This window comes from Symphodus melops (genome assembly GCF_947650265.1).
Source record: "Symphodus melops genome assembly, chromosome: 20".
Classification (NCBI taxonomy): domain Eukaryota; kingdom Metazoa; phylum Chordata; class Actinopteri; order Labriformes; family Labridae; genus Symphodus; species Symphodus melops.
Window position 1 is genome coordinate 20,040,910 of NC_136710.1, and position 25,000 is coordinate 20,065,909.

The window sequence follows — 25,000 nt, forward strand, 5'->3', positions numbered from 1 at the left end:
TCATTTTTCCGACATAGGTATGTATGTCGTTTTTTTTGTTTTTCGACATAGGTATGTATGCTGTTTTTTCCAATTTTTCGACAGAGGTATGTATGTCATTTTTTCCAATTTTTCGACATAGGTTTGTATGTCGTTTTTTTATTTTTCGACATAGGTATGTATGTCTTTTTTTCCAATTTTTCAACATAGGTATGTATGTCATTTTTTCATTTTTTCGACATAGGTATGTATGTCTTTTTTTCCAATTTTTCAACATAGGTATGTATGTCATTTTTTCCAATTTTTCGACATAGGTATGTATGTCGTTTTTTTCATTTTTTCAACATAGGTATGTATGTCGTTTTTTTCATTTTTTCAACATAGGTATGTATGTTGTTTTTTTTTCATTTTTCAACATAGGTATGTATGTCGTTTTTTTTATTTTTCGACATATGTATGTATGCTGTTTTTTTCATTTTTTCGACAGAGGTATGTATGTCATTTTTTCCAATTTTTCGACATAGGTATGTATGTTTTTTTTTTTCATTTGTCGACATAGGTATGTATGTCTTTTTTTCCAATTTTTCAACATAGGTATGTATGTCATTTTTTCCAATTTTTCGACATAGGTATGTATGTCTTTTTTTCCAATTTTTCAACATAGGTATGTATGTCTTTTTTTCCAATTTTTCAACATAGGTATGTATGTCATTTTTTCCAATTTTTCGACATAGGTATGTATGTCTTTTTTTCCAATTTTTCAACATAGGTATGTTTGTCATTTTTTCCAATTTTTCAACATATGTATGTATGTGGTTTTTTTTATTTTTCAACATAGGTATGTATGTCTATTTTTTCCAATTTTTCAACATAGGTATGTATGCCATTTTTTCCAATTTTTCGACATAGGTATGTATGCTGTTTTTTCCAATTTGTCAACATGTATGTCTATTTTTTCCAATTTTTCAACATAGGTATGTATGTCTTTTTTTCCAATTTTTCAACATAGGTATGTATGCCATTTTTTCCAATTTTTCGACATGGTCATGTATGTTGTTTTTTCCAATTTTTTCGACATAGGTATGTATGTCTTTTTTTTATTTTTCGACATAGGTATGTATGTCTTTTTTTTTCAATTTTTCAACATAGGTATGTATGCTGTTTTTTTCCAATTTTTCGACATAGGTATGTATGTTGTTTTTTTTATTTTTCGACATAGGTATGTATGTCTTTTTTTTTCAATTTTTCAACATAGGTATGTATGCTGTTTTTTTCCAATTTTTCGACATAGGTATGTATGTTGTTTTTTTTATTTTTCGACATAGGTATGTATGTCTTTTTTTTTTTCAATTTTTCGACATAGGTATGTATGTCATTTTTTCCAATTTTTCGACATAGGTATGTATGTTTTTTTTTTTCATTTGTCGACATAGGTATGTATGTCTTTTTTTCCAATTTTTCAACATAGGTATGTATGTCTATTTTTTCCAATTTTTCGACATAGGTATGTATGTTTTTTTTTTTCATTTGTCGACATAGGTATGTATGTCTTTTTTTCCAATTTTTCAACATAGGTATGTATGTCATTTTTTCATTTTTTCGACATAGGTATGTATGTCTTTTTTTCCAATTTTTCGACATAGGTATGTATACTGTTTTTTTCATTTTTCCGACATAGGTATGTATGTCTTTTTTTCCAATTTTTCAACATAGGTATGTATGTCTTTTTTTCCAATTTTTCAACATAGGTATGTATGTCATTTTTTCATTTTTTCGACATAGGTATGTATGTCTTTTTTTCCAATTTTTCGACATAGGTATGTATACTGTTTTTTTCATTTTTTCGACATAGGTATGTATGTCTTTTTTTCCAATTTTTCAACATAGGTATGTTTGTCATTTTTTCCAATTTTTCGACATAGGTATGTATGCTGTTTTTTTTATTTTTTCGACATAGGTATGTATGTCTTTTTTTCCAATTTTTCAACATAGGTATGTATGTCTTTTTTTCCAATTTTTCAACATAGGTATGTATGCCATTTTTTCCAATTTTTCGACATGGTCATGTATGTTGTTTTTTCCAATTTTTTCGACATAGGTATGTATGTCTTTTTTTTTATTTTTCGACATAGGTATGTATGCTGTTTTTTTCATTTTTTCGACATAGGTATGTATGCTGTTTTTTCCAATTTTTCAACATAGGTATGTATGTCTATTTTTTCCAATTTTTCAACATAGGTATGTATGCCATTTTTTCCAATTTTTCGACATAGGTATGTATGTCATTTTTTCCAATTTTTCGACATAGGTATGTATGTTGTTTTTTCCAATTTTTCGACATAGGTATGTATGTCTTTTTTTTAATTTTTCGACATAGGTATGTATGCTGTTTTTTTCCAATTTTTCGACATAGGTATGTATGTCGTTTTTTTTCATTTGTCGACATAGGTATGTATGTCGTTTTTTTTATTTTTCGACATAGGTATGTATGTCTTTTTTTTTTTCAATTTTTCGACATAGGTATGTATGTCATTTTTTCCAATTTTTCGACATAGGTATGTATGTTTTTTTTTTTCATTTGTCGACATAGGTATGTATGTCTTTTTTTCCAATTTTTCAACATAGGTATGTATGTCATTTTTTCATTTTTTCGACATAGGTATGTATGTTTTTTTTTTTCATTTGTCGACATAGGTATGTATGTCTTTTTTTCCAATTTTTCAACATAGGTATGTATGTCATTTTTTCCAATTTTTCGACATAGGTATGTATACTGTTTTTTTCATTTTTTCGACATAGGTATGTATGTCTTTTTTTCCAATTTTTCAACATAGGTATGTTTGTCATTTTTTCCAATTTTTCGACATAGGTATGTATGCTGTTTTTTTTCATTTTTTCGACATAGGTATGTATGTCTTTTTTTCCAATTTTTCAACATAGGTATGTTTGTCATTTTTTCCAATTTTTCGACATATGTATGTATGTGTTTTTTTTTATTTTTCAACATAGGTATGTATGTCTATTTTTTCCAATTTTTCAACATAGGTATGTATGCCATTTTTTCCAATTTTTCAACATAGGTATGTATGCTGTTTTTTCCAATTTTTCAACATAGGTATGTATGTCTATTTTTTCCAATTTTTCAACATAGGTATGTATGTCATTTTTTCCAATTTTTCGACATAGGTATGTATGTTGTTTTTTCCAATTTTTTCGACATAGGTATGTATGTCTTTTTTTTTATTTTTCGACATAGGTATGTATGCTGTTTTTTTCCAATTTTTCGACATAGGTATGTATGTCGTTTTTTTTCATTTGTCGACATAGGTATGTATGTCGTTTTTTTTATTTTTCGACATAGGTTTGTATGCTGTTTTTTTCATTTTTTCGACAGAGGTATGTATGTCATTTTTTCCAATTTTTCGACATAGGTTTGTATGTCTTTTTTTTTTCAATTTTTCGACATAGGTATGTATGCTGTTTTTTTCATTTTTTCGACAGAGGTATGTATGTCATTTTTTCCAATTTTTCGACATAGGTGTGTGTCTTTTTTTTCAATTTTTCAACATAGGTATGTATGCTGTTTTTTTCCAATTTTTCGACATAGGTATGTATGTCATTTTTCCCAATTTTTCGACATAGGTATGTATGTCGTTTTTTTTATTTTTCGACATAGGTATGTATGTCGTTTTTTTTCATTAGTCGAAAAAATTGAAAAAAATGACATACATACCTATGTTGAAAAAATAAAAAAAACAGCATACATACCGATGTCAAAAAATTGGAAAAATTGACATACATACCTATGTTGAAAAAAATGAAAAAAATGACATACATACCTATGTCGAAAAAATGAAAAAAACAGCATACATACCTATGTCATAAAATTGGAAAAAATGACATACATACCCATATCGAAAAAAATTTAAAAAATGACATACATACCTATGTCGAAAAAATGAAAAAAATGACATACCTACCTATGTCGAAAAAATGACATACCTACCTATGTCGAAAAAATGAAAAAAACAGCATACATACTTATGTCGAAAAATTGGAAAAAAGGACATATATATCCATGTCGGAAAATAACAAAACCAGCATACAGACCTATATGTATGCTGGTTGTAATTTTTTGACATGGATTTATATGTCCTTTTTTCATCAAATTTAAAAACACGACATATATACCTATGTCGACATATGAAAAAAAAGACATTCATACCTATGTTGAAAAAAAAAAAAAAAAACTACATACCTATTTCATTTTTATCATGCTCGTTTTTAATACTTTTTTCAACATAGGTATGTATGCAGTTTTTTTTAATTCATTTTTCAACATAGGTATGCATGTCGTGTTTTACAATTTTTCGATATAGGTATGTATGTTTTTTCCAAAAGGGGTATGTATGTTTTTTACAAGGTGTATATATATGCATGTATGTATGTTTGATTTTTTATAAAAGGGGTATGTATGTATAGATTTTGTATCATATGCATGCATGAATGAATGTTTGTATGTGAATGAATGCACATATTTACATATGTATGCATATACAGTATATATGTATGTATCAGTAAAAAGAACTGTATATATGTATTTCTGAATTCATGTATGTATCCATACATTATACTCATGTTTGTATGTATGTGTCCATAAACATGTATTTGTATATATCTATAAACATATGTAACATAAGTGTACACAGACATTTTAAAGTGAAAGAGACCCCAAAAGAGAAACAAAACCTCACCTTCAATATAAATGTCTGCTGAAACCAAACTACACATTTTCTGGTTTCAGCTATAAAACAAATATTTCTTGTAAACATAATTAGAGTTTATCCACAGCAGTAGCTCCTTCATGGTTTGACCTAAGCTGAACAGTAGTCTCTCCTCTGTTGCCTGCAGCCACACTGGAGGGCAGAGTGATCCTGCTGAAAGACTGCAGGCAGTCACTAAGTGTGGCGTTTACCGAGCAGGTACACGTCGACAGGTGTTCAGAAATAAACCTGCATTTCAGAATGACAGCGAACGTCCAAAATATCTGCATGCCTCTCATTCCTCGTTTTCGTGTTTCTGCTGCTGATAAAAGCTGCTTTTTTTACTCGCAGTCAAAAGAAGCGTCTGTCATGGAGGGTTCAGCTGATTTGTTCATCGAAGTGTGAAATGTGCGCTTTAACAGTTTGGGCCTCTGAACATTTTTAGACGTGGAGGCTTCACAAAAACGAGCTCTCTGTGATCGTTCTGATGGATGTGTTATCTTGGGCTCGAACCAGATCATGTGTCAAAGGCAGAGGGGTTCAAGAGGTTCCTTCCTAAAAAGCTGGTTGCCTTGTGGTTAATGTGCCAGTTCCATGCACAGAGGTTATCGTCCAGGTTCAACTTGTTGTTGTCATTCCTCTCTCTCTCTCCTGATGTCTGACTCCTGCAGAGATCGTTCCAGCGTAGCTCTAAGTTATAACCTCCTACATGGTACACCTGGCTCCTGGTCGGCGTGACGTCCTCGGTACCATCGGGTTCTCCTGGCACATCATTTGGAGACGACTTGGAGGATTTTTTTGGACTGTTTTTTTCCTGTGATCGATCAGATCCTTTTTTATCATGTGATGACTTTGTGGTTGCAGATAAATTACAAAAAAACTAAAAGACATAAAAACGATGTTTAAGACGAGATTGAAAGCAACTAAGACGGCATTCAATCCTGGCTGCTGATTGGTTGATGCTTACAGCATGGTGCCTCGAGTGCTGACTTATTTTCTGCTATTGGACTCTGCGTAGCTCACACGCCTTTGACTGTGTTTTGTTAGTTTATTTATTTTTTATTTAATTAAGAATTTTCACTGGTCTGCTTAATGTTCTTCTTCTCTGGAGGTTGTGTGCGCTTTAAAAAAAAGACAGAGTCAGATCAACATCACAGAAAAATAAAGAACTGAGAGCGAGGCGTTGAATTCACTGGGTTTTTTATTGTGTTTTTGTTTTTTGAAATTTGAAGCATGTTAAAAACAAACACTGGTCCTGAGAGCGTTTTTTTATCACACCGTTTCTAACACTGTGTTGAGCCAGCAGCCGCTGATGTTTCCTGTCTGAGACCCCGCTGGGAGCCGTCGGTCAGGTCGATCAGAACCTGGACGGTGTGAGCGAGTCGAGTCAGCCCCTCGTCCTCCACGATGAGCTGCGGGGAACACAAGGAATCCTGGGAGAGGAGGAAGAGCAAGGTCAGATTCAGACACGATGTTTGTCTGTGAGTTTGTGTGAATCAGAGTTTTACTTTTGGAAGATTTGTTGAGAGTCTGACCGATAAATAACCAATATCAGCATATCCAGTGACTGTATGTGTGATCAGTATGTGCTCACTGATATTATAGTCCAGTCAAATATCATTTGAGTTTCTTTGTATTACTCCAGCATTACTCTCTGTCACCAGCAGAGGGCGCTGTGTGAGTCACAACACGCATCATCATTCTGCAGAGTGTCTTCTCATCTTTGTTGTAAATCTTTTCCACACGTTTGATCACTGAGGGATCGACACAATAAATTGATCGATATCAAGAAACGGCCGATATATCGATATCTGATTTATCCTCCCAAATATCGATATCTGATTTATCCTCCCAAATATCGATATCTGCATCGACCCTAAAACTCCCACATCGGTCGGGCCCTGAATTCTCTCATGTAAAGTAACACTCCACATGTTTAACTCAGTGTGTCTGTCGTGTGACCTTGAAGGCCGACCGGCTCAATGACATTCAGTAACACATTCCAGTCTCATATAGAGCGGCTATCAGCGACGTGTTTATGGAAATGAAACGCCATTAAGTCCGTTTGTCATCGTCAGAGAAAACCAGACGCTTCAAAACAACGCCAAACACTCGGTTATGATGTAAGATACAAAGACGGGATGTTTAACGGAGAAGACGGCGCTCTGATGATGTGTTTCTGTCAAACTGTGGTCGTCTTAAATTCTGCAGGTTTCTTCATCAGTATATTTAGCGTGCTTCAAGCAGGGGCGTGTCCAGGAGGGCGGCGTGGGACCGCCCCCTGAAATCTCATTGGCCTCCGCCCTAAAATCCTCGACTGTTTTAGGGCTCTCACTAAACTCCTGATATTTCCTGGGGAGCTGCACGTGTGACGCCTTCGACCCCGTGACTGCTGCACGCCACCGTCTCCGTGCACGATATAAAACTGCTGCGGTACGTTTTCTCACCCAAGAAGGAAACGAGTTCAAAAATCTCTTTCACATTTCTCCGACGTGCACGGACTCATGTTTCAACAGGTGAGGCGGGAAATAAACGCTCTTCATGTAAACACAGCTCTGACAACAACACAGGACTCCAACTTCTCCCTCAGTGTGGACAGTCAGGACACACACACACACACACACACACACACACACACACACACACACACACACACACACACACACACACACACACACACACACACACACACACACACACACACACACACACACACACACACACACACACACACACACACACACACAGGGTTAATTATATATTTAACATGGTGGAAGATGGAGCACACTCTTTGATTAGAAGTCAGGACATGTTTTCTTGTTTTTATGAGACTCTGGATTTATCGTCGCTGAATAACTTTATCTTTCAGCTCACACACTGACGGCCGGCTGCTGAAGTGTTTTGCAGCGCTGTCTCGGTCACAACGTCGAGGAAATGAGTCGACCTCGGAGTCAAAAGAAGAAGGTTTATTCTCTGCGAGCTGATTGGTTGTTGTGATTGTGCCTTAAAACTTTTTTGGACAGTTGATGTTTTCTTTGTTTATCTCTGCAAGAAAATCTCAGGTGTTTCTACAAATGTGGATTCTTTAACAATCCGTCCTGCATGGATAAAGTCGAGAGCCCCCCCCCCCCCCCCCCCCCCAAAACCACCACCTTAGATCCTCATCAGTGACCCTTAAAGACCTGTAGACCCGCCCCCCCAGGAACTCTTCCAGCCGGCAAAACTGACATTTGCAGGTACGTCTCTGAGACATTGTGTGTGTGTGTGTGTGTGTGTGTGTGTGTGTGTGTGTGTGTGTGTGTGTGTGTGTGTGTAGGACACCACTCTCTGTATTGACTCCTCTCTCTAAAGGTGCAGCACAAACCTCCTGAACGGTTTCCTGCCTTTCTCTGGCTCTGACCTTGAGCGACCTTGACACACTCACCTGCTCCCACACGGACCAGCTGGTATTTACGAAGGTGACCCTGCTGTTAGGAGAGCACACACACAGGAGCTGGTTTTTTTAAAGCACAGAGCAGATCAGAGTATCTGCACGCCGGCTCACCACTTCCTGCTGGACGTCGCTCACGCACAGGAAACGTCCGGTCAGCCTCGAGGCGTTCTCTCCATTTTCACTACAACTCTTTCTAACAGCTGGAAAAGTGGAGCGACGTCATCAGACAGTACCTGGTTTTTATCCTTTAAGTTAAGTCCACACGTTTGGCTGGTTGGCTTCATATTTTTCCTCTGACTTTATAATTGAAGTTCAGCTACATTCTTATTATTTTATGTCTTTTTCTACAGTCGCCTGAAGGGGGCAGTAATGAGTCAAATCCAGAAAGCATCATTGACTCTTTGCACAAAAATATTTCTTTTTAGTTCCTGTGGTGACACCTGAGCAAACATCCTGCGGCGTTGATGCCATGTGACCCGTGAGCACTGACCGCGGTGGTCGTGGTCGTGGCGTGGCGTGGCGTGAGTCGGCTGCAGATACTCTGGTCGCGTACAAACATGTCGGCGTATGAAGCAAAAGCAGGAGAGCAGGTAAGCAGACAATCAGCAACAGGTTTCAAAGTTCAAAAGTTTTAATAATTTCTTTACAGCGGGCGGAAAAACAAACAAAAAACCTTTACATATAGATTTATATAAAGTGAACAATAATAATACAAGAGTATCATATAAATATAAAATACAAACCGTCTGTCTGTTCAGCTAACACGCTCATAAAGGTTATAACTACCGAGTGTTGCTCATCCAGTTTCACTTATAAAATATACATTTGAATTAAAACAGTATAAATTCAGTATCAACAGCAGGCTGATAAAAAAAAAATAAAAAATCAGACACGGGAGGAAATCTTTTTTACAATCTGAGCCAATCAGGCGACAGCAGAGACGCGTAACATAAAATAAACCGTGAAGCTGTATGCTATTAGTGTCGTGAGATATAAAACTATAAGACGAGCTTTCATACTGGCTGATTAACAACGAACAGCTCAATAATGCTGAACAATCATTTAACATGTTAATTAAACTGACAGCAGTCTAACTATGACACCTAGTGTTTGAAATGGGTACTGCGGTCCAAACTTAGCCGTCAAGCTAAGTTAGCCGGGGAGGCTGAAAGTCGGCGGTTTATGTAGCTCACAGATGCTAAGTGTGGAAGCTGCTCCGGCTAACAGGCTAACAGGCTAACAGGCTAACAATATAAGCATGCTATGATCCAGCATTTACAGAAACTTTAGCCACTTGGCTAAATGTCAGAACAGTCGTTTAGCTTATCATCTGCTGTTAGCCTAAAGCTAACTGACTAACATGGGGGTATTTGTTTGAGCTTAGCGAGTTTAAAAAGCTAACTGGCTAATTCTTTGAGTATTTTTTTTAAGTTAGCAGCTTGTTTGAAAGAACACTGTTCGACGTGAAATATCAGAATCTCTTGAAAAGAATGTTTGACCATTTTAGAAAAAGGACTTAAAGTTGACCTCCAAATACAAATACAGGCTGAGAGTGGATTTACAACGAGCTCTGACTCTTATGGAACCTGAAGAGGAGGAGGAGGAGGAGGAGATGTGACCTTTAATAGAATCATTCTCGCTTCTTTTTTTCTGAGAAATAAAATAAAAAAAATCTGAGAAAAAGTTGATTTTTCCAGACAGTTTCTAAAAAGAAAGTTTGTCTTTCATGGAGAGTTTAACGGTGTGAGTTCACATGAAATGTCGTTTTAGAGGCCTTGAGAGGAGCAGACACACAAATGATGCTTTAGCAGCAGAATCACTCAAATCTCCTTTCACGCCCTCGACGTGTCCAATCATCGGGTTGAATTTGCGTTAAGTTGGAGACATTGACCTTCTGAGAGCAGCGAGCGGTCGAAACAGCAGAGGCGTTAAGAAGGCGTTAAAGCCTCCAGCTAATCGATTATTAACCAATCAAACGAACGGGAGAAGTTTTAAACAATCGATTGTTTTTTTAACTCTGAATAATTAAACATTGATTTTGTCTAATTCGGCGGCGAGCGTGTTTTAGAAGCGCACACACGTTAAATCAGCCTCTGCTGCGTCTCCACACAAACAGGAAACATAAATAAAAACAATAATTTAACAACCTGTTTACATTTATACAAACATGGAGTCAGCAGGTCAGAGCGACCACACACACACACACACACACACACAGTACCGTCAGGTGGAGCCTGCAGGGGGATTAATGCAGCGACATCGCCCCCTGCTGCTCACAGTAAGCATAGCAGACATTAAAATAAGAGCCAGTGGTCTTTAAATGTTCAATGAGAGGAGGCACTATGTCATAACTCATCCTTTGACATGCTCTCACCTCAAGGCTTTAAAAACACACACACACACACACATTCAGAGTTCAGTCTCAGACTCCTTCTGCAGCTTTTTAAAAACACAGACGAGGGCGGCCATGTTGGTGAGGTCGAGCTGCTGCGAGCAGAGCAAAAGAAGCACGGACTCAGAGGACGGTGTTTCACACCCGTCATGGTTTATATTAGTGGTTCAGGATTGTCCAGTTTGATGCGTGGACTGGTCTGGGTTGTTTTTGTGTTTCAGGTACGAAATGTTTTGATCTTTAGTTTTAAATCACTGATCGTGCACACGTCTCCGTCTGTCCAGGAAAAGTACCTGCTCTGCTAAGAAGTCACTTTGAATGGCACTTGATGGATATTCTATTCAGTGATCTCCAGACTTGGTTGAATATTTACAGGATTAAACTAGAGAAAAATAAATGTGAGATATTTTGCATGGACGTCACGACAGCTGAAGCAGCAGCAGAAGAAGAAGAAGTCATGTGACTCCAGGTCGCTGCTGGCTGTGCATTAACACGTGCAGAGACCTTCACAGGTTTATAATAATGATCTTATATTATATCTCAGCTGACGAGCATCTGTGGAGGTCAAATGTCAGATATTTTTAAATTTAAATTTTTTTTTTTAAAACTTGGCAGCAGACGGCGGCGAGCTTGGCGGTGGAAAAGAGACGACGCGGCGAGCGTTAGAGCGAGTCGCTGAGTCATTCTGAGCGTTTCACGTTGGGGCCGGCGTCGCTGGACTTTAAATATCAGTTCAGCGTGTCACAGACGGGTTCTTTGCTGGAGACGACCAATGAGATCGTCTGTGCGGCTGCAGCAGCTCTACCTCAGGAAGCTCCGCCTCCTTCTGTGAAGCTGCTGTGCGTACAGAGCGAAGGCTAAACTACACTAAGGCATGTCTCTGTCCAGCTGTCCTCCCTCTGAGCTGCTCGGTGCTTTAGTGTTTCTAGAAGGTGCTCGATGAACACGCGCACGCTGCAGCCGGGACTGAGCGTGTGCGTGTTCAGTAAGTGTGTGGCGTGGCGTGCGTCCTCTAGGTGAGCAGGTAGCAGTAGAGGACGTAGAGCAGGGCCATGGCGGCGCAGTAGAAGGACAGGAAACCTGTGGACAGCAGCGAAGAAGACGAGGAGGACGATGAAGGGGAGGAGTCTTCCTCCGTCTTCTCCTCCCCGGCGGCCAGCAGCGCCGCCGCCACGCAGCGCGACACAGCGGGCAGCTTACACAGAAGCACATCAGAGCACACACACACGTCCGTCTGGACACACAGGAGGAAAACACAGGACGTTAAAAACCAGGAGAGAAGAAGAAGAAAGACAAAACAGAGACAGACGCTTGGACCGAGCGTCAAGCACATCAAAGATGGCCGCCGCTTTCATCAGAAGGGAGACGGGAGAGGAGGGGGACACGTTACCTCGGAGACGCCCAGCTTACGACAGGCGGTGAGGAAGTTCTCCACGTTGAGTCGACTCTTAGCTGAGCTCAGCTTCGGCTGAAAAAAGAAAACAAACTTTGTGTTTACGTTTGTCACAGAAGCATCCGTGTGTGTGTGTGTGTGTGTGTGTGTGTGTGTGTGTGTGTGTGTGTGTGTGTGTCTCTCACCACTGCTGGAGAGGGCACGTGGATGATGGAGACGCAGCGCGGCCTGATGTGGTTGACCAGCTGACAGAGGAGCGTGCCGTTGGACAGCGCCTCGCCCAGATCCTCGGGCAGGCTGACCTTCAGCCGAGACTCCAGAGTCTGAGGAGAGAAGACGGTTTACTCACTTCCTGTGAAAACATCTTCAACTTCCTGTGAAAACACTCAGCCAGCGCCCACTTCCTGTGCAGCTCAGAGACGTCGCTGCGACACTGTGGGATTGTGGGTAGTGTAGTTCTTTCCCTCTGAGCTCATAAATAAATGTTACTTCTCTAAAATGAGAAACGCGTTTCTCCTTCAGGAGCACGCCAAGGTCGCTCGACCTGTGATGACATCATGGCTGATGATCTAATCCGCCACAGTGTTAAGCTCTGTAACAACGTGTGTGTTCGTGGTGCTTCACCTTGCGTAGCTGCGTGATGTCCGCTCGCTCCTCTTTAGGCGAACGCAGCATCGTACGCGACTCGCTCCTGCCGGACTCGCCCAGCGTGAAGCCTGAGCGAGACAGAAGAGAGAGAGTTGGGTTATTTCTGACTGGAGGTAGGTGTGTGTGTGTGTGTGTGTGTGTGTGTGTGTGTGTGTGTGTGTGTACCTGAGGGTTTGACGTTGCTGCGGGACGAGGCGCGGAACAGGAAGCTGTTGGGTTTCTGGGCGTGGCCGGGGGGAGGGGACGTCTTCGGGGAAGACGGGAAATCTGACGGATACAAAGAAACGTAAACGTTTAACGTCGACACAACCAGACGGACGCTCGACGCTCTGAACGCCGTTTGAAATCAGCAGATTGACTTCTTCTTCCTTCCTGACTGCCAGAGGTGAAGGTCAAAAATTAACAAAGTCACGTGACCTCTGATGACCTCTGATGCTAAAACGACCAGCGTCATCTGAGCGCTCATTCAACAAGCGTCTTCCTGCGTCTCATGGAGAGGTTAGCGTGTGTGTTGTGCGTGTTCTGAGGTTAGCGTGTGTGTTGAGCGTGTGTGTTGTGCGTGCTCTGAGGTTAGCGTGTGTGTTGTGCGTGCTCTGAGGTTAGCGTGTGTGTTGTGCGTGTGTGTTGTGCGTGTTCTGAGGTTAGCGTGTGTGTTGTGCGTGCTCTGAGGTTAGCGTGTGTGTTGAGCGTGTTCTGAGGTTAGCGTGTGTGTTGTGCGTGCTCTGAGGTTAGCGTGTGTGTTGAGCGTGTTCTGAGGTTAGCGTGTGTGTTGAGCGTGTTCTGAGGTTAGCGTGTGTGTTGTGCGTGCTCTGAGGTTAGCGTGTGTGTTGAGCATGTGTGTTGTGCGTGCTCTGAGGTTAGCGTGTGTGTTGTGCGTGCTCTGAGGTTAGCGTGTGTGTTGTGCGTGTGTGTTGTGCGTGCTCTGAGGTTAGCGTGTGTGTTGAGCGTGCTCTGAGGTTAGCGTGTGTGTTGTGCGTGTGTGTTGTGCGTGCTCTGAGGTTAGCGTGTGTGTTGAGCGTGCTCTGAGGTTAGCGTGTGTGTTGAGCGTGCTCTGAGGTTAGCGTGTGTGTTGTGCGTGTGTGTTGTGCGTGTGTGTTGAGCGTGCTCTGAGGTTAGCGTGTGTGTTGTGCGTGCTCTGAGGTTAGCGTGTGTGTTGTGCGTGCTCTGAGGTTAGCGTGTGTGTTGTGCGTGCTCTGAGGTTAGCGTGTGTGTTGTGCGTGCTCTGAGGTTAGCGTGTGTGTTGTGCGTGTGTGTTGAGCGTGCTCTGAGGTTAGCGTGTGTGTTGAGCGTGCTCTGAGGTTAGCGTGTGTGTTGAGCGTGCTCTGAGGTTAGCGTGTGTGTTGAGCGTGCTCTGAGGTTAGCGTGTGTGTTGAGCGTGCTCTGAGGTTAGCGTGTGTGTTGTGCGCGTGTGTTGTGCGTGCTCTGAGGTTAGCGTGTGTGTTGTGCGCGTGTGTTGTGCGTGCTCTGAGGTTAGCGTGTGTGTTGTGTGTTCTGTACCTGTTCTGCTGCTGGATCGTTGTAGAAGAGTGAGCGGATGCACGGAGGTCATCTGATCGGCGCTCTGAGAGAAGAAGAGTGTTTTGTTTGTTTTGTGATCAAATGTTTTTATTTGGACAAAGAAAACCATGAAGTCTGAATCCTCCCCTTAGACACCACCCCGCATAGAACCTCGGTACGCGTCCGATGAGTAAACATACATACACATTTACATGCACACACAATCAACAACAACAACACAAAGTTAAAAAGATATTTAAAACACCAGTAACAGTCATTCAACAGACAGCAGGATGTTGTGCTGAGAGCTGCCTCTGCAACATTAAGCTCCAGGGCGTGTGTGTGTGTGTGTGTGTGTGTGTGTGTGTGTGTGTGTGTGTGTGTGCGTGTGTGTGTGTGTGTGTGTGTGTGTGTGTGTAGAAACATGGAGCGTCTGATTATAAGATGATTAAACACTCACTGCACATCTGTGCCGCAGGCCGGCGTGTGAGCTGCTGCTCTCCGGGGAGCCGCCACTAGGGGGAGACAAACACCTTCAGACAACAGTTTACACACTCCTGATTCATTATACAGTGACATGTGTGTGTGTGTGTGTGTGTGTGTGTGTGTGTGTGTGTGTGTCATCTGTGTAACAGTTTGAACTCACGCTGAGGAACTTCCTGACTGAGCGGCGGTGGTGACATAACTTCCTGCTTTGGTGACCGACTTCAGCGAGCTGCAGAAAATGAGATTTTTGACAGAAGAAGAAAAAAAACAAACAGTTTTTTTTTTAAACGGAGATCAAAAGTAAAAAACTTGAGTGTGGCGTTTGTAAGAAGCGAGCGTGTACCTGCTCTTCTCTTTCTGCTGCTGCAGACGCTCTCTCTCCTGCCAGACGGAAAGGTTCCCCGGCCTCCTCCGCTCCTCCAGGGACGGGCTGGAGGGGGACAGGGGCGAGGACGAGGCTGACGATGAGGAGGGATGAAGGCCCACGTCCACGTGGAGGCTGGACCTGAGGAGGTGATCAGCCCGTTTATAAACACGTGTGGAGTTTCCTATTCAAGTCTCTGCGTCTATTCTGAGCCGTCCCACAGGAAGTCAAACATCCGTTCTGCAGGAGCTTCGGACGAGTCGAGTTTAAGGCTCGTTCAGCAGCTGTGAGTATGATCACTCCACCTGCACCTCCGTCCCGTCTCCATGACAACTGACCGACACGCCTCCCTTACTTCTTACTGCAACTTTTATACTTCAGATGCTTTTGACTGTTTGTTTGTTTGTTTGTTTTTTGGTCCCAGCAGACTCGGAGCGAGGACGGCGTGAGGCGAGAATACGAGGATTATTGTCGCGCCGGTGACGGCAGAGCGCTTTCTGCTGCAAACGCTTCGTCGTCATAACAACAACAACAACAACAACAACAACAACAACAACAACAGGAAGAAGACGATGGAGCTGGAGGAGGTTGAATCTTTAGATTTAGTTTTGTTTCGCTTTAATCTTCACACGTCGATGCTGACCTTCTGTCTTAGATACTTTCTAAAAGTACAGATATTTGACTACAGAGGATGTCTGTTTGACTGTGTGTGTGTGTGTGTGTGTGTGTGTGTGTGTGTGTGTGTGTGTGTGTGTGTGTGTGTGTTGGAGGGGGGGCGGGGTCAGTCAGTGAGTATCAAACCTGCACACAGTGACTGTAAGTAATGAGAGCTGCAGGCTGTTGACTTTTCCCAGCCTGCATCGAGCAGGAGGTGTGTGTGTGTGTGTGTGTGTGTGTGTGTGTGTGTGTGTGTGTCCAGCACTGACCTGCATGCTGATGAGTCCTGCGTCGGGGCCGATGAAGAGCTCTCCTTCTGCTCCTGGAAATCAAAGACAGGGAGGATGAGTGTTTGTGCGAGGAGACACGAGGCGGCGTGTTCGAGACACACAGAGACGAGTACCAGAGGAGGAGGTGCTGTGAGAGGAGCAGGAGGAGGCGTCGGCTCCTCGTCCTCTTCCTCCGTCACACTGCTGTCCAGGAAGTCCACCACGTGCTCCGCCTCGCCGTTCACTGACAAACAAGGTTGGACTTTTTAGAGAGATTTTCAGAGGTGAGCTCGGAGGATGAGAAGTTTGTTTCCTCACCTTTGTTCGTCTCCAGAGGAGATCTGTCCTCCTCTTCCTCCTCCTCCTCCAGGTTCCTCTGCTCCCTGCTGACCTCGGCCAGACGGAGGGAGCGCTCCGAGAAGTCATCTGCTGACTAATCACACAGAAAGACTCATCCATCTCTGATGTGTGCACAGTGGGCCTTGTAGGCGATGGGGGGGCGAGGGGGCGGGGCTTCAGAGTCCCGGGTTTATGTCACAAACATGGCGGCTAACGTAAACAACCTTTTAGCATCGTTTGTTTTCTTTTAATCGCAGCTAAACAGAACGCACGAGAGGACAGACCGAGCAGGACCTGGTCCCTGTGAGACCTGGTCTATGTGAGACCTGGTCTATGTGAGATCTGGTCTATGTGAGACATGGTCTATGTGAGACCTGGTCTATGTGAGCTCTGGTCTATGTGTGATTTGGTCCCTGTGAGACCTGGTCTAAATGAGACCTGGTCTAAATGAGACCTGGTCCCTGTGAGACCTGATCTAAATGAGACCTGGTCTAAATGAGACCTGGTCTCGTGGTCTGGCTGAGTCATCTTGTTTGTGTTAAAATGTTCTGTTGAAGCCATCATGAAGTCTGCGCTCTCCCACGTTCACTGTGATTAACTCTGTGTGTGTGTGTGTGTGTGTGTGTGTGTGTGTTTTTACCTCGTTTCCAGACCAGCGTTTGCTGCCGCTGTCCACGCTGTTGAATCCAGAGTCCAGACCTCCAAACTGACCCGAGAACAGCTCCTGGTCCGACAGGCTGCAGGACACACACACACACACACACACACACACACACACACACACACACACACACACACACACACACACACACACACACACACACACACACACACACACACACACACACACACACACACACACACACACACACACACACACACACACACACACACACACACACACACACACACACACACACACACACACACAGGTTCAGTGACTCTGGTATTCGCTCTTATCTGCGTGTCCTTGGACTCTGATTGGTTGGTTTCACTCTGTGAGAAGCTGCAGCTGGCAGGAAGCTGGATGATGTCACATCCATATGAACACAGAGCAGCATGTGATCCTAATAAGACACTGTGGTCACATGACTCCTGATTTTAAACTGGGAAAAGGCACCAATCAGAGTAAAGCAGGATACAAGTCTGCAGGGTGATGAAGAACCAGGATGTAAACATCAGAACCATGATGAGCCTCATCGATCCCGCTCACTGAACATGTCGGAATAAATCTCAAACTTTCCTTCAACTCAGTTCATCTTCACAGACTTTCACCTGCCTCAAATTCTTTCTCTCTCTCTCCCTCCCTGTCTCTCTCTCTCTCTCTCTCCCTCCCTGTCTCTCTCTCTCTCTCTCTCCCTCCCTGTCTCTCTCTCTCTCTCCCTGTCTCTCTCCCTCTCTCTCTCCCTCCCTCTCTCTCTCTCTCCCTCCCTCCCTCCCTCCCTCTCTCTCCCTCCCTGTCTCTCTCTCTCTCTCCCTGTCTCTCTCCCTCTCTCTCTCCCTCCCTCTCTCTCTCTCTCCCTCCCTCCCTCCCTCCCTCTCTCTCCCTCCCTGTCTCTCTCCCTCCCTCCCTCTCTCTCTCCCTCCCTGTCTCTCTCTCCCCCCCTCTCTCTCCCTCCCCCCCTCCCTCCCTCTCTCTCTCCCCCCCCCCCCTCCCTCCCTCTCTCTCTCCCCCCTCTCACCAGCTGTTGAAGCCCGTGGGCCTCAGGTGTCTCTCCAGCTCCTCCGTGCTCCTCTTGCAGGCCTCCATGGCGAGGAACTTGAAGATGTGGTATTTGCCCTTGGAGCAGATCTGCGCGGGGGGCATCTGCAGCGGGTTGTTGTCCAGTGAAATGCTCTGGAGGTGACGCAGGTGGCGGTAACGCAAGGGCACGTGGGAAATGCGGTTGCAGGAGACATCGAGCCGGACGAGAGGGAGCTCGGATATTTCTGGATGGTGAGACAGAGAGAAGAGTGAGTGAGGTCCCGTGCACAGAGTGCTCTTATCTGATCGCCGGCGCCCTTTTTCCACGCCGTATGACGGAGCGGAGAGCGTCTGTTTCCCGAACGCTCCGCTCCGAGCTTTCTTCAACTTCTTCAGGAGAGTCACTTTGAGAGCCGGCTGCCTGCTGCGTTCACGTGTCTGTGGGTAAAATGGGGGCGTGTACCTTCAGGCAACGTGGTGATCTGGTTCCTCCGCAGGTTCAAATCCCTCAGACACTCGAGCTGGCCGAGCTCTGCAGGCAAACACTGCAGCTCATTACAGCTCACATCCTGACACAGAAACACACAGCAGTCAATACACTGTGAGCGGTGTGTGTGTGTAAGTGTGTGTGTGTGTGTGTGTGGGAGTGTAGATATCACACCAGCTGTCGGAGGTGTGTGAGGGAGAATATGGAGGCGGGCAGTGAACACAGCTTGTTGTTGCTGACGATGAGCACTCTCAGGAGGGGGAGCTGAAACACCGACGGGGGCAAACTGGACAGAAGATTTCGACTGTGGAGACAAAACACACACACACACACACACACACACACACACACACACACACACACACACACACACACACACACACACACACACACACACACACACACACACACACAGATTATTACATGTTTACACATTTTGTGGTTTCATTTTGAAGCTAGTCTCTGGTTGTTAATTTTCGGTGTACAGTAGATTTGCTCGGAGCCGTCACGTTTCCCTGCAGCCAGCTGGAGGCTTCTCTGGTCTCCTAGTAACAGGAAAATTACAGTTTTGTGTTGGCGTGTTTCTGTTGTTGCAACAACGTTTGGACAGGATCATGACGCCTCTCTTCTTCTCCAGCAGAGAGAAACACTCGAGCTCCAGAGGTGACATGAAGCTCCTGCAGACTGTGAGGTGTAGTGTGTGTGTGTGTGTGTGTGTGTGTGTGTGTGTGTTACCTGAGGTTGAGGTAGGTGAGGGCCTGCAGGTTGCTCAGGCTGGAGGACAGTGAACGCATCCCATTGTGGTACAGGCTGAGCGTCTCCACAGAGATGAACTGACAGAGCTCGTCGGGCAGCTCGCACAGACGGTTCTTAGACAGATCTGAAAACACAACGAGTGACCAGACGTTAGACAGGTCCAACCGAACAGCTACAGGACTGATACAACAACTGAACAGTGACCAGACGTTAGACAGGTCCAACCGAACAGCTACAGGACTGATACAACAACTGAACAGTGACCAGACGTTAGACAGGTCCATCAGGACTGATACAGGACTGATACAACAACTGAAGAGTGACCAGACGTTAGACAGGTCCATCAGGACTGATACAACAACTGAAGAGTGACCAGACGTTAGACAGGTCCATCAGGACTGATACAACAACTGAACAGTGACCAGACGTTAGACGGATCCATCAGGACTGATACAACAACTGAAGAGTGACCAGACATTAGACGGATCCATCAGGACTGATACGACAACTGAATAGTGACCAGACGTTAGACAGGTCCATCTGGACTGATACAACAACTGAATAGTGACCAGACGTTAGACAGGTCCATCTGGACTGATACAACAACTGAATAGTGACCAGACATTAGACGGATCCATCAGAGAATGTACAGGAATCAAAACAATGAAAATGTGGAAACCAACTGAACAAAGTCGACTGGGATGGTGAACTGGAAAAAGAGCTCTCTCTCTCTATAAAGTTATTTATGTCTCATTATTACGTAACAAATGTTACAAGCGACCTCCCGTTTAACAAAAACAACTGTTAGAGGACGTACAAAGCTCAACAGTGCCCGCCCACTTTTTGGACGGCTCCAGAGGTCGAAGACAACCAGCGACCTACTAGTGACTTTAATTCATTTGATTTGGCCCCAAAACAGCATAAAAAGAAAACTACACATCCCACAATGCATTGTGAACAGTAACTTTAGTCGTTGTTGTGTTTATACTGTTAAAACAAACATCGTAGTTTAAATAAATTACATTCACTGCAGCATGACCAGGTTAAAACTACACTTCCTGTTAGCTAGCTAACCAGCTAGCCTGTCAGCTAAACTCATCCGGCAGCAACATTGCCATGGCAACAGCTAGCTCCACCCATTGGATATAAACCGTCGTGTCACGCTCAGCTAGCTCGTGGTCAGTCTACCTGTGATGGTTATGACATCACAGCTAATCATCAAATCCACAACGGAGGAAACTAACATCAACACGTCTGCAGCTTTTATTGATTTAAGCCTCAAACTATTGATCGAAACAGATAAACAGTTGAAAACAGAAGTTTGTTCTTGTCATCCAGCTTTTTGTGACCTCTGTAACTTGAACCCAGCTGTAAACATCTGCTCCGTGTCATCCTCCTCCTCCTGTGTTTCTTGTCAACTCTCAAATTACGGCAGCGATCCAAAAAAAACAAGAAGTTAAATAAAACACACACACATGCATCACGTAGTTTGAACCTTGAAGACCAAACTGAGGGCAGAAGTTGAACTGAAACCAACAAGAAAGAGGAAAAAGAACAGAGGCCTACGTCGACCTTATATGGGTTATCCTACAATTCCCATGGTGCACTTTGGGGATATCATTAGTGACAGTTCTCTTTCCCTCGTTTTGTGTATTAGTCGTCTCCGAGTCCAGGATGGGACCCTGACCCTCTGACATCCAGCAGTCTGAAACTCTGGTTCTTATATTTTGATGTGTTTTTGTGAATCCACGCTACGTTCACAAACCACCAGCCTGAAATTAACAGACCACACCGCCGTGACAGAATCTGGGCAAGGACGGACGCCACCCGTCCACACTGGGTGAGCTCCTCCTGAAAATAGCTGCCGCTTCCTGCGTTTGGTTTCCACAGTTTCTGAATGTAGGACACACCCCCCCCCCCTTAGAGAGACATTTAATGTGAAGATCAACAAACAGCCTGAAGGTAAACTGAAACAGGTTTGTTTTTCTACTTCCTACTTATGAATCGAGTTCCTTTTATTCTAAGAAATACTCGGATTAGACGCAAGCGTTGAAAAATGAAGTCGATGCTGACGTGTTAAAATCCTGCAGTTCCTGGAGTGTCCACTAGAGGCTGGCTGCAGAAGCACAGGAAGTTGTGATAACGGCCTCCACATGAGAAAACAACAAACATGGAGCGATCCTGTTTCCTACTCAAAGACAGGAGGTGCAGCAGACCAGGCTCTGCAGAGCTGGACTGATCCAGACTGCCCCATTAGCGCCGAGCGCTCTCTGGTAGCATCCCGGGTCAGACGCCTGTCAATGGCAGACGGCCTGAAGGCTGTTTATTGATCGTGTTGGAAGCAGCCGGGCCGGAGGAGGAGACGCCACTTCCTGTCTTTGTTTGGGCTTCAAATGGAGGATTCTGCTCCAGACGACTCGAACTGAAGAATTCAAAAAGGGGGAAAAATGGGACTTTTGCTTTTCTGCAGCCGGACGGACGAACAAACGGATCCACAAAGAGGGACTTCCTTCTCCTCCTTGATTTCAGGCGCTGTCGTAGCTTCCCGTCTTATTCCCGTAATAAGTTTGACAAAAGGATTCTGAAAAAGAACTTCCAGCCTTTAACCGAGTGCAGAACAGATGCTGAACAGATACAGTTCGTGTTTTTCCCGCTCTCTGCCCTCGGGTTCTGGTCACAGCGGGGTCGTAATCAAGTGACGTATAGATGCTTTTAAAGTTAATGCTTTTAAAAGATGGAGAAAGCTTTACAGAACCATGCAGAGCTGGCTAAACACTGAAGCTACAGTGTCCACCACATGTAGAGCTGGCTAAACACTGAAGCTACAGTGTCCACCACATGCAGAGCTGGCTAAACACTGAAGCTACAGTGTCCACCACATGCAGAGCTGGCTAAACACTGAAGCTACAGCGTCCACCACATGCAGAGCTGGCTAAACACTGAAGCTACAGCGTCCACCACATGCAGAGCTGGCTAAACACTGAAGCTACAGCGTCCACCACATGCAGAGCTGGTTAAACACTGAAGCTACAGTGTCCACCACATGCAGAGCTGGCTAAACACTGAAGCTACAGTGTCCACCACATGCAGAGCTGGCTAAATACTGAAGCTACAGTGTCCACCACATGCGGAGCTGGCTAAACACTGAAGCTACAGTGTCCACCACATACAGAGCTGGCTAAACACTGAAGCTACAGTGTCCACCACATACAGAGCTGGCTAAACACTGAAGCTACAGTGTCCTCCACATGCAGAGCTGGCTAAACACTGAAGCTACAGTGTCCACCACATACAGAGCTGGTTAAACACTGAAGCTACAGTGTCCACCACATGCAGAGCTGGCTAAATACTGAAGCTACAGTGTCCACCACATGCGGAGCTGGCTAAACACTGAAGCTACAGTGTCCACCACATACAGAGCTGGCTAAACACTGAAGCTACAGTGTCCTCCACATGCAGAGCTGGCTAAACACTGAAGCTACAGTGTCCACCACATACAGAGCTGGCTAAACACTGAAGCTACAGTGTCCTCCACATGCAGAGCTGGCTAAACACTGAAGCTACAGAGTCCACCACATGCAGAGCTGGCTAAACACTGAAGCTACAGTGTCCTCCACATGCAGAGCTGGCTAAACACTGAAGCTACAGTGTCCACCACATGCAGAGCTGGCTAAACACTGAAGCTACAGTGTCCACCACATGCTGACCTGTGTGAGAGGAGGGGGGAGACAGCTCTCTGTGCTGATTAGAGTTTAGACTGCAGTACTCATTTTAAACACTAGGGGGCGGAGCTACAGACTGCTCCTTTAAGCAGTTTAATCGTGCGTTGTCCTCATCGGGTTCAAATCTGACCTCAGCTGCATGTTGTTCCCTCGCTCGTCCGTACACTTCCTGTCTCTCCTTCGCCGCTCTACTGAACAATCAAACGAGCAAAGTGAAGACAAAAGACGTGGAGACGTTTGAAAGCTGTGGAGGACGTCAGAGCGTTCTCTCACCCTGAGCCTCGCTCTGCTTTCATGAAAGAGCCAACAAAGAGACCGTTTCACATGGCCTTAATAAACACAGCAGGGCATTTCAGACTGTGTGTGTGTGTGTGTGTGTGTGTGTGTGTGTGTGTGTGTGTGTGTGTGTGTGTGTGTGTGTGTGTGTGTGTGTGTGTGTGTGTGTGTGTGTGTGTGTGTGTGTGTGTGTGTGTGTGCAGCAGAGTGGATGGATGTTATACAGTAGCTCTAAAAAAGCTCGATCTCTCCCCGTCTTCACTGTCCCATAGCTGCAGGGGAGCCGAGCGAACAATAGGTGGGGGTGGAGATGTGTGTGTGTGTGTGTGTGTGTGTGTGTGTGTGTGTGTGTGTGTGTGTGTGTGTGTGTGTGTGTGTGTGTGTGTGTGTGTGTGTGTGTACTCGGGGGGGATGGAGAGGTTGTCTAGTCTCTGAATCCACCCCTACAAAACAATCTGGTTTAATACGGATGTAAAGGCTTGAAACGTAGAATCTCCTCTACATGCATATATATATTTATATATATATATATTTATATTTATATATATTTATATATATAAATATATATAAATAAATTCTTTCCTTTGATATTGCAGTCCGGGGAACCTCTCGGGTTGTTTTGAGCTGCAGGTAATAAATCGTTCTGTACCTTCAGTGAAAGTAATTTCTAAAAATAGAGAATTCCCTTTTAAGTCCATGAATCTGAACTCACACAAACACACGATCTGACCGCTGAGAGGTCGGCGGCGGCCGCTCCTCCGCTCGCTCTCTTTCCCATGTTGCATTTCTGCCCAAATGAAACAAAGCCAGGACTGAGTCAGCGAGCATCATGGGAAAAGAATGAGCTGAAAAGAATGAGCTGAGGAATGAGACAGAGAGATGCCCGGACTCACACTGGGTCAGACCGCAGGACGCTGGGTCTGTGGTCCAGGACCAACTCGGGGGGGGGGGGAGGGGGGAGGGGGTGCAGCATGTCATCATGACATAAGAAGTGAACGTTTAGCTCTGGGTGAAGCGCTGACTCGTTCTCAGACGAGTCACAGCTGGTCCTGCACTGACTCGTTTTATGACTTGGCTTTATCGCAGCACGTGGAGTCCGCCCAGGCTGAGACCAGAATGACTACAACTGCTCTGGAGTCCAAGACCTTCAGAAAGTGGTCTGCAGAGTGCTGGTCTACAGAGTCCTGGTCTACAGAGTGCTGGTCTGCAGAAAGTGGTCTACAGAGTGCTGGTCTGCAGAAAGTGTCTACAGAGTGCTTGTCTACAGAGCGCTGGTCTACAGAGCGCTGGTCTGCAGAAAGGCTGGTCTACAGAGTGCTGGTCTACAGAGTGCTGGTCTACAGAGCGCTGGTCTGCAGAAAGGCTGGTCTACAGAGTGCTGGTCTACAGAGCGCTGGTCTGCAGAAAGGCTGGTCTACCGAGTGCTGGTCTACAGAGCGCTAGTCTACAGAGTGCTGGTCTGCAGAGAGGCTGGTCTACAGAGTGCTGGTCTACAGAGTGCTGGTCTACAGAGCGCTGGTCTGTAGAGTCCTGGTCTACAGAGTGCTGGTCTGCAGAGAGGCTGGTCTGCAGAGAGGCTGGTCTGCAGAGCGCTGGTCTACAGAGTCCTGGTCTGCAGAGTGCTAGTCTACAGAGTGCTGGTCTGCAGAGTCCTGGTCTGCAGAGTGCTGGTCTGCAGAGAGGCTGGTCTGCAGAGAGGCTGGTCTGCAGAGCGCTGGTCTACAGAGTCCTGGTCTGCAGAGTGCTAGTCTACAGAGTGCTGGTCTGCAGAGTCCTGGTCTACAGAGTCCTGGTCTACAGAGATCCTTTTACAAGCAGCTGTGATGATGTGGTTTTATGTGGTTTTGCAGTTTGT

General features: G+C 44.6%; 1 protein-coding gene and 2 long non-coding RNA genes across 12 annotated transcripts in view; 2 read left to right on the plus strand and 1 right to left on the minus strand.

Annotated features, from left to right (window-relative positions):
* The window catches only part of LOC306841445, a 540-nt gene extending 453 nt beyond the window's left edge, over positions 1–87 (plus strand). Inside the window, exon 3 of the long non-coding RNA XR_013781522.1 lies at positions 52–87. This is a non-coding gene — a long non-coding RNA (uncharacterized lncRNA). The remainder of the gene's footprint in view (positions 1–51) is intronic.
* Positions 88–114: 27 nt separating this feature from the next.
* On the plus strand, positions 115–3,291 carry LOC306841444. Of its 9 annotated transcripts, none has more exons than XR_013781513.1 (4): positions 115–503; positions 854–888; positions 1,762–2,461; positions 3,202–3,216. It is a non-coding gene; the product is annotated as an uncharacterized lncRNA (long non-coding RNA). The 9 variants fall into 9 exon arrangements; XR_013781515.1 differs by having other exon boundaries at positions 115–468; positions 1,797–2,461; XR_013781516.1 differs by having other exon boundaries at positions 115–363.
* Positions 3,292–5,931: 2,640 nt separating this feature from the next.
* Positions 5,932–25,000, minus strand: part of lrch4 (leucine-rich repeats and calponin homology (CH) domain containing 4) — a 30,784-nt gene continuing 11,715 nt past the window's right edge. Inside the window, exons 2-18 of one of the 2 annotated variants that reach the window (XM_079371798.1) lie at positions 19,127–19,271; positions 18,566–18,695; positions 18,368–18,473; positions 17,903–18,149; positions 16,861–16,957; positions 16,200–16,314; positions 16,016–16,125; positions 15,882–15,934; positions 14,935–15,096; positions 14,752–14,820; positions 14,566–14,620; positions 14,106–14,169; positions 12,774–12,875; positions 12,585–12,676; positions 12,146–12,283; positions 11,958–12,035; positions 5,932–6,175 (exon numbers count right to left, since the gene is read on the minus strand). In XM_079371798.1, coding sequence (XP_079227924.1) covers positions 6,026–6,175; positions 11,958–12,035; positions 12,146–12,283; positions 12,585–12,676; positions 12,774–12,875; positions 14,106–14,169; positions 14,566–14,620; positions 14,752–14,820; positions 14,935–15,096; positions 15,882–15,934; positions 16,016–16,125; positions 16,200–16,314; positions 16,861–16,957; positions 17,903–18,149; positions 18,368–18,473; positions 18,566–18,695; positions 19,127–19,271 — 1,913 coding nt within the window. In that variant the 3' untranslated portion in view covers positions 5,932–6,025. Of the gene's footprint in view, positions 6,176–8,788; positions 11,802–11,957; positions 12,036–12,145; positions 12,284–12,584; positions 12,677–12,773; positions 12,876–14,105; positions 14,170–14,565; positions 14,621–14,751; positions 14,821–14,934; positions 15,097–15,881; positions 15,935–16,015; positions 16,126–16,199; positions 16,315–16,860; positions 16,958–17,902; positions 18,150–18,367; positions 18,474–18,565; positions 18,696–19,126; positions 19,272–25,000 lie in introns of those variants that run through there. The other variant, XM_079371797.1, reaches the window with a different exon arrangement.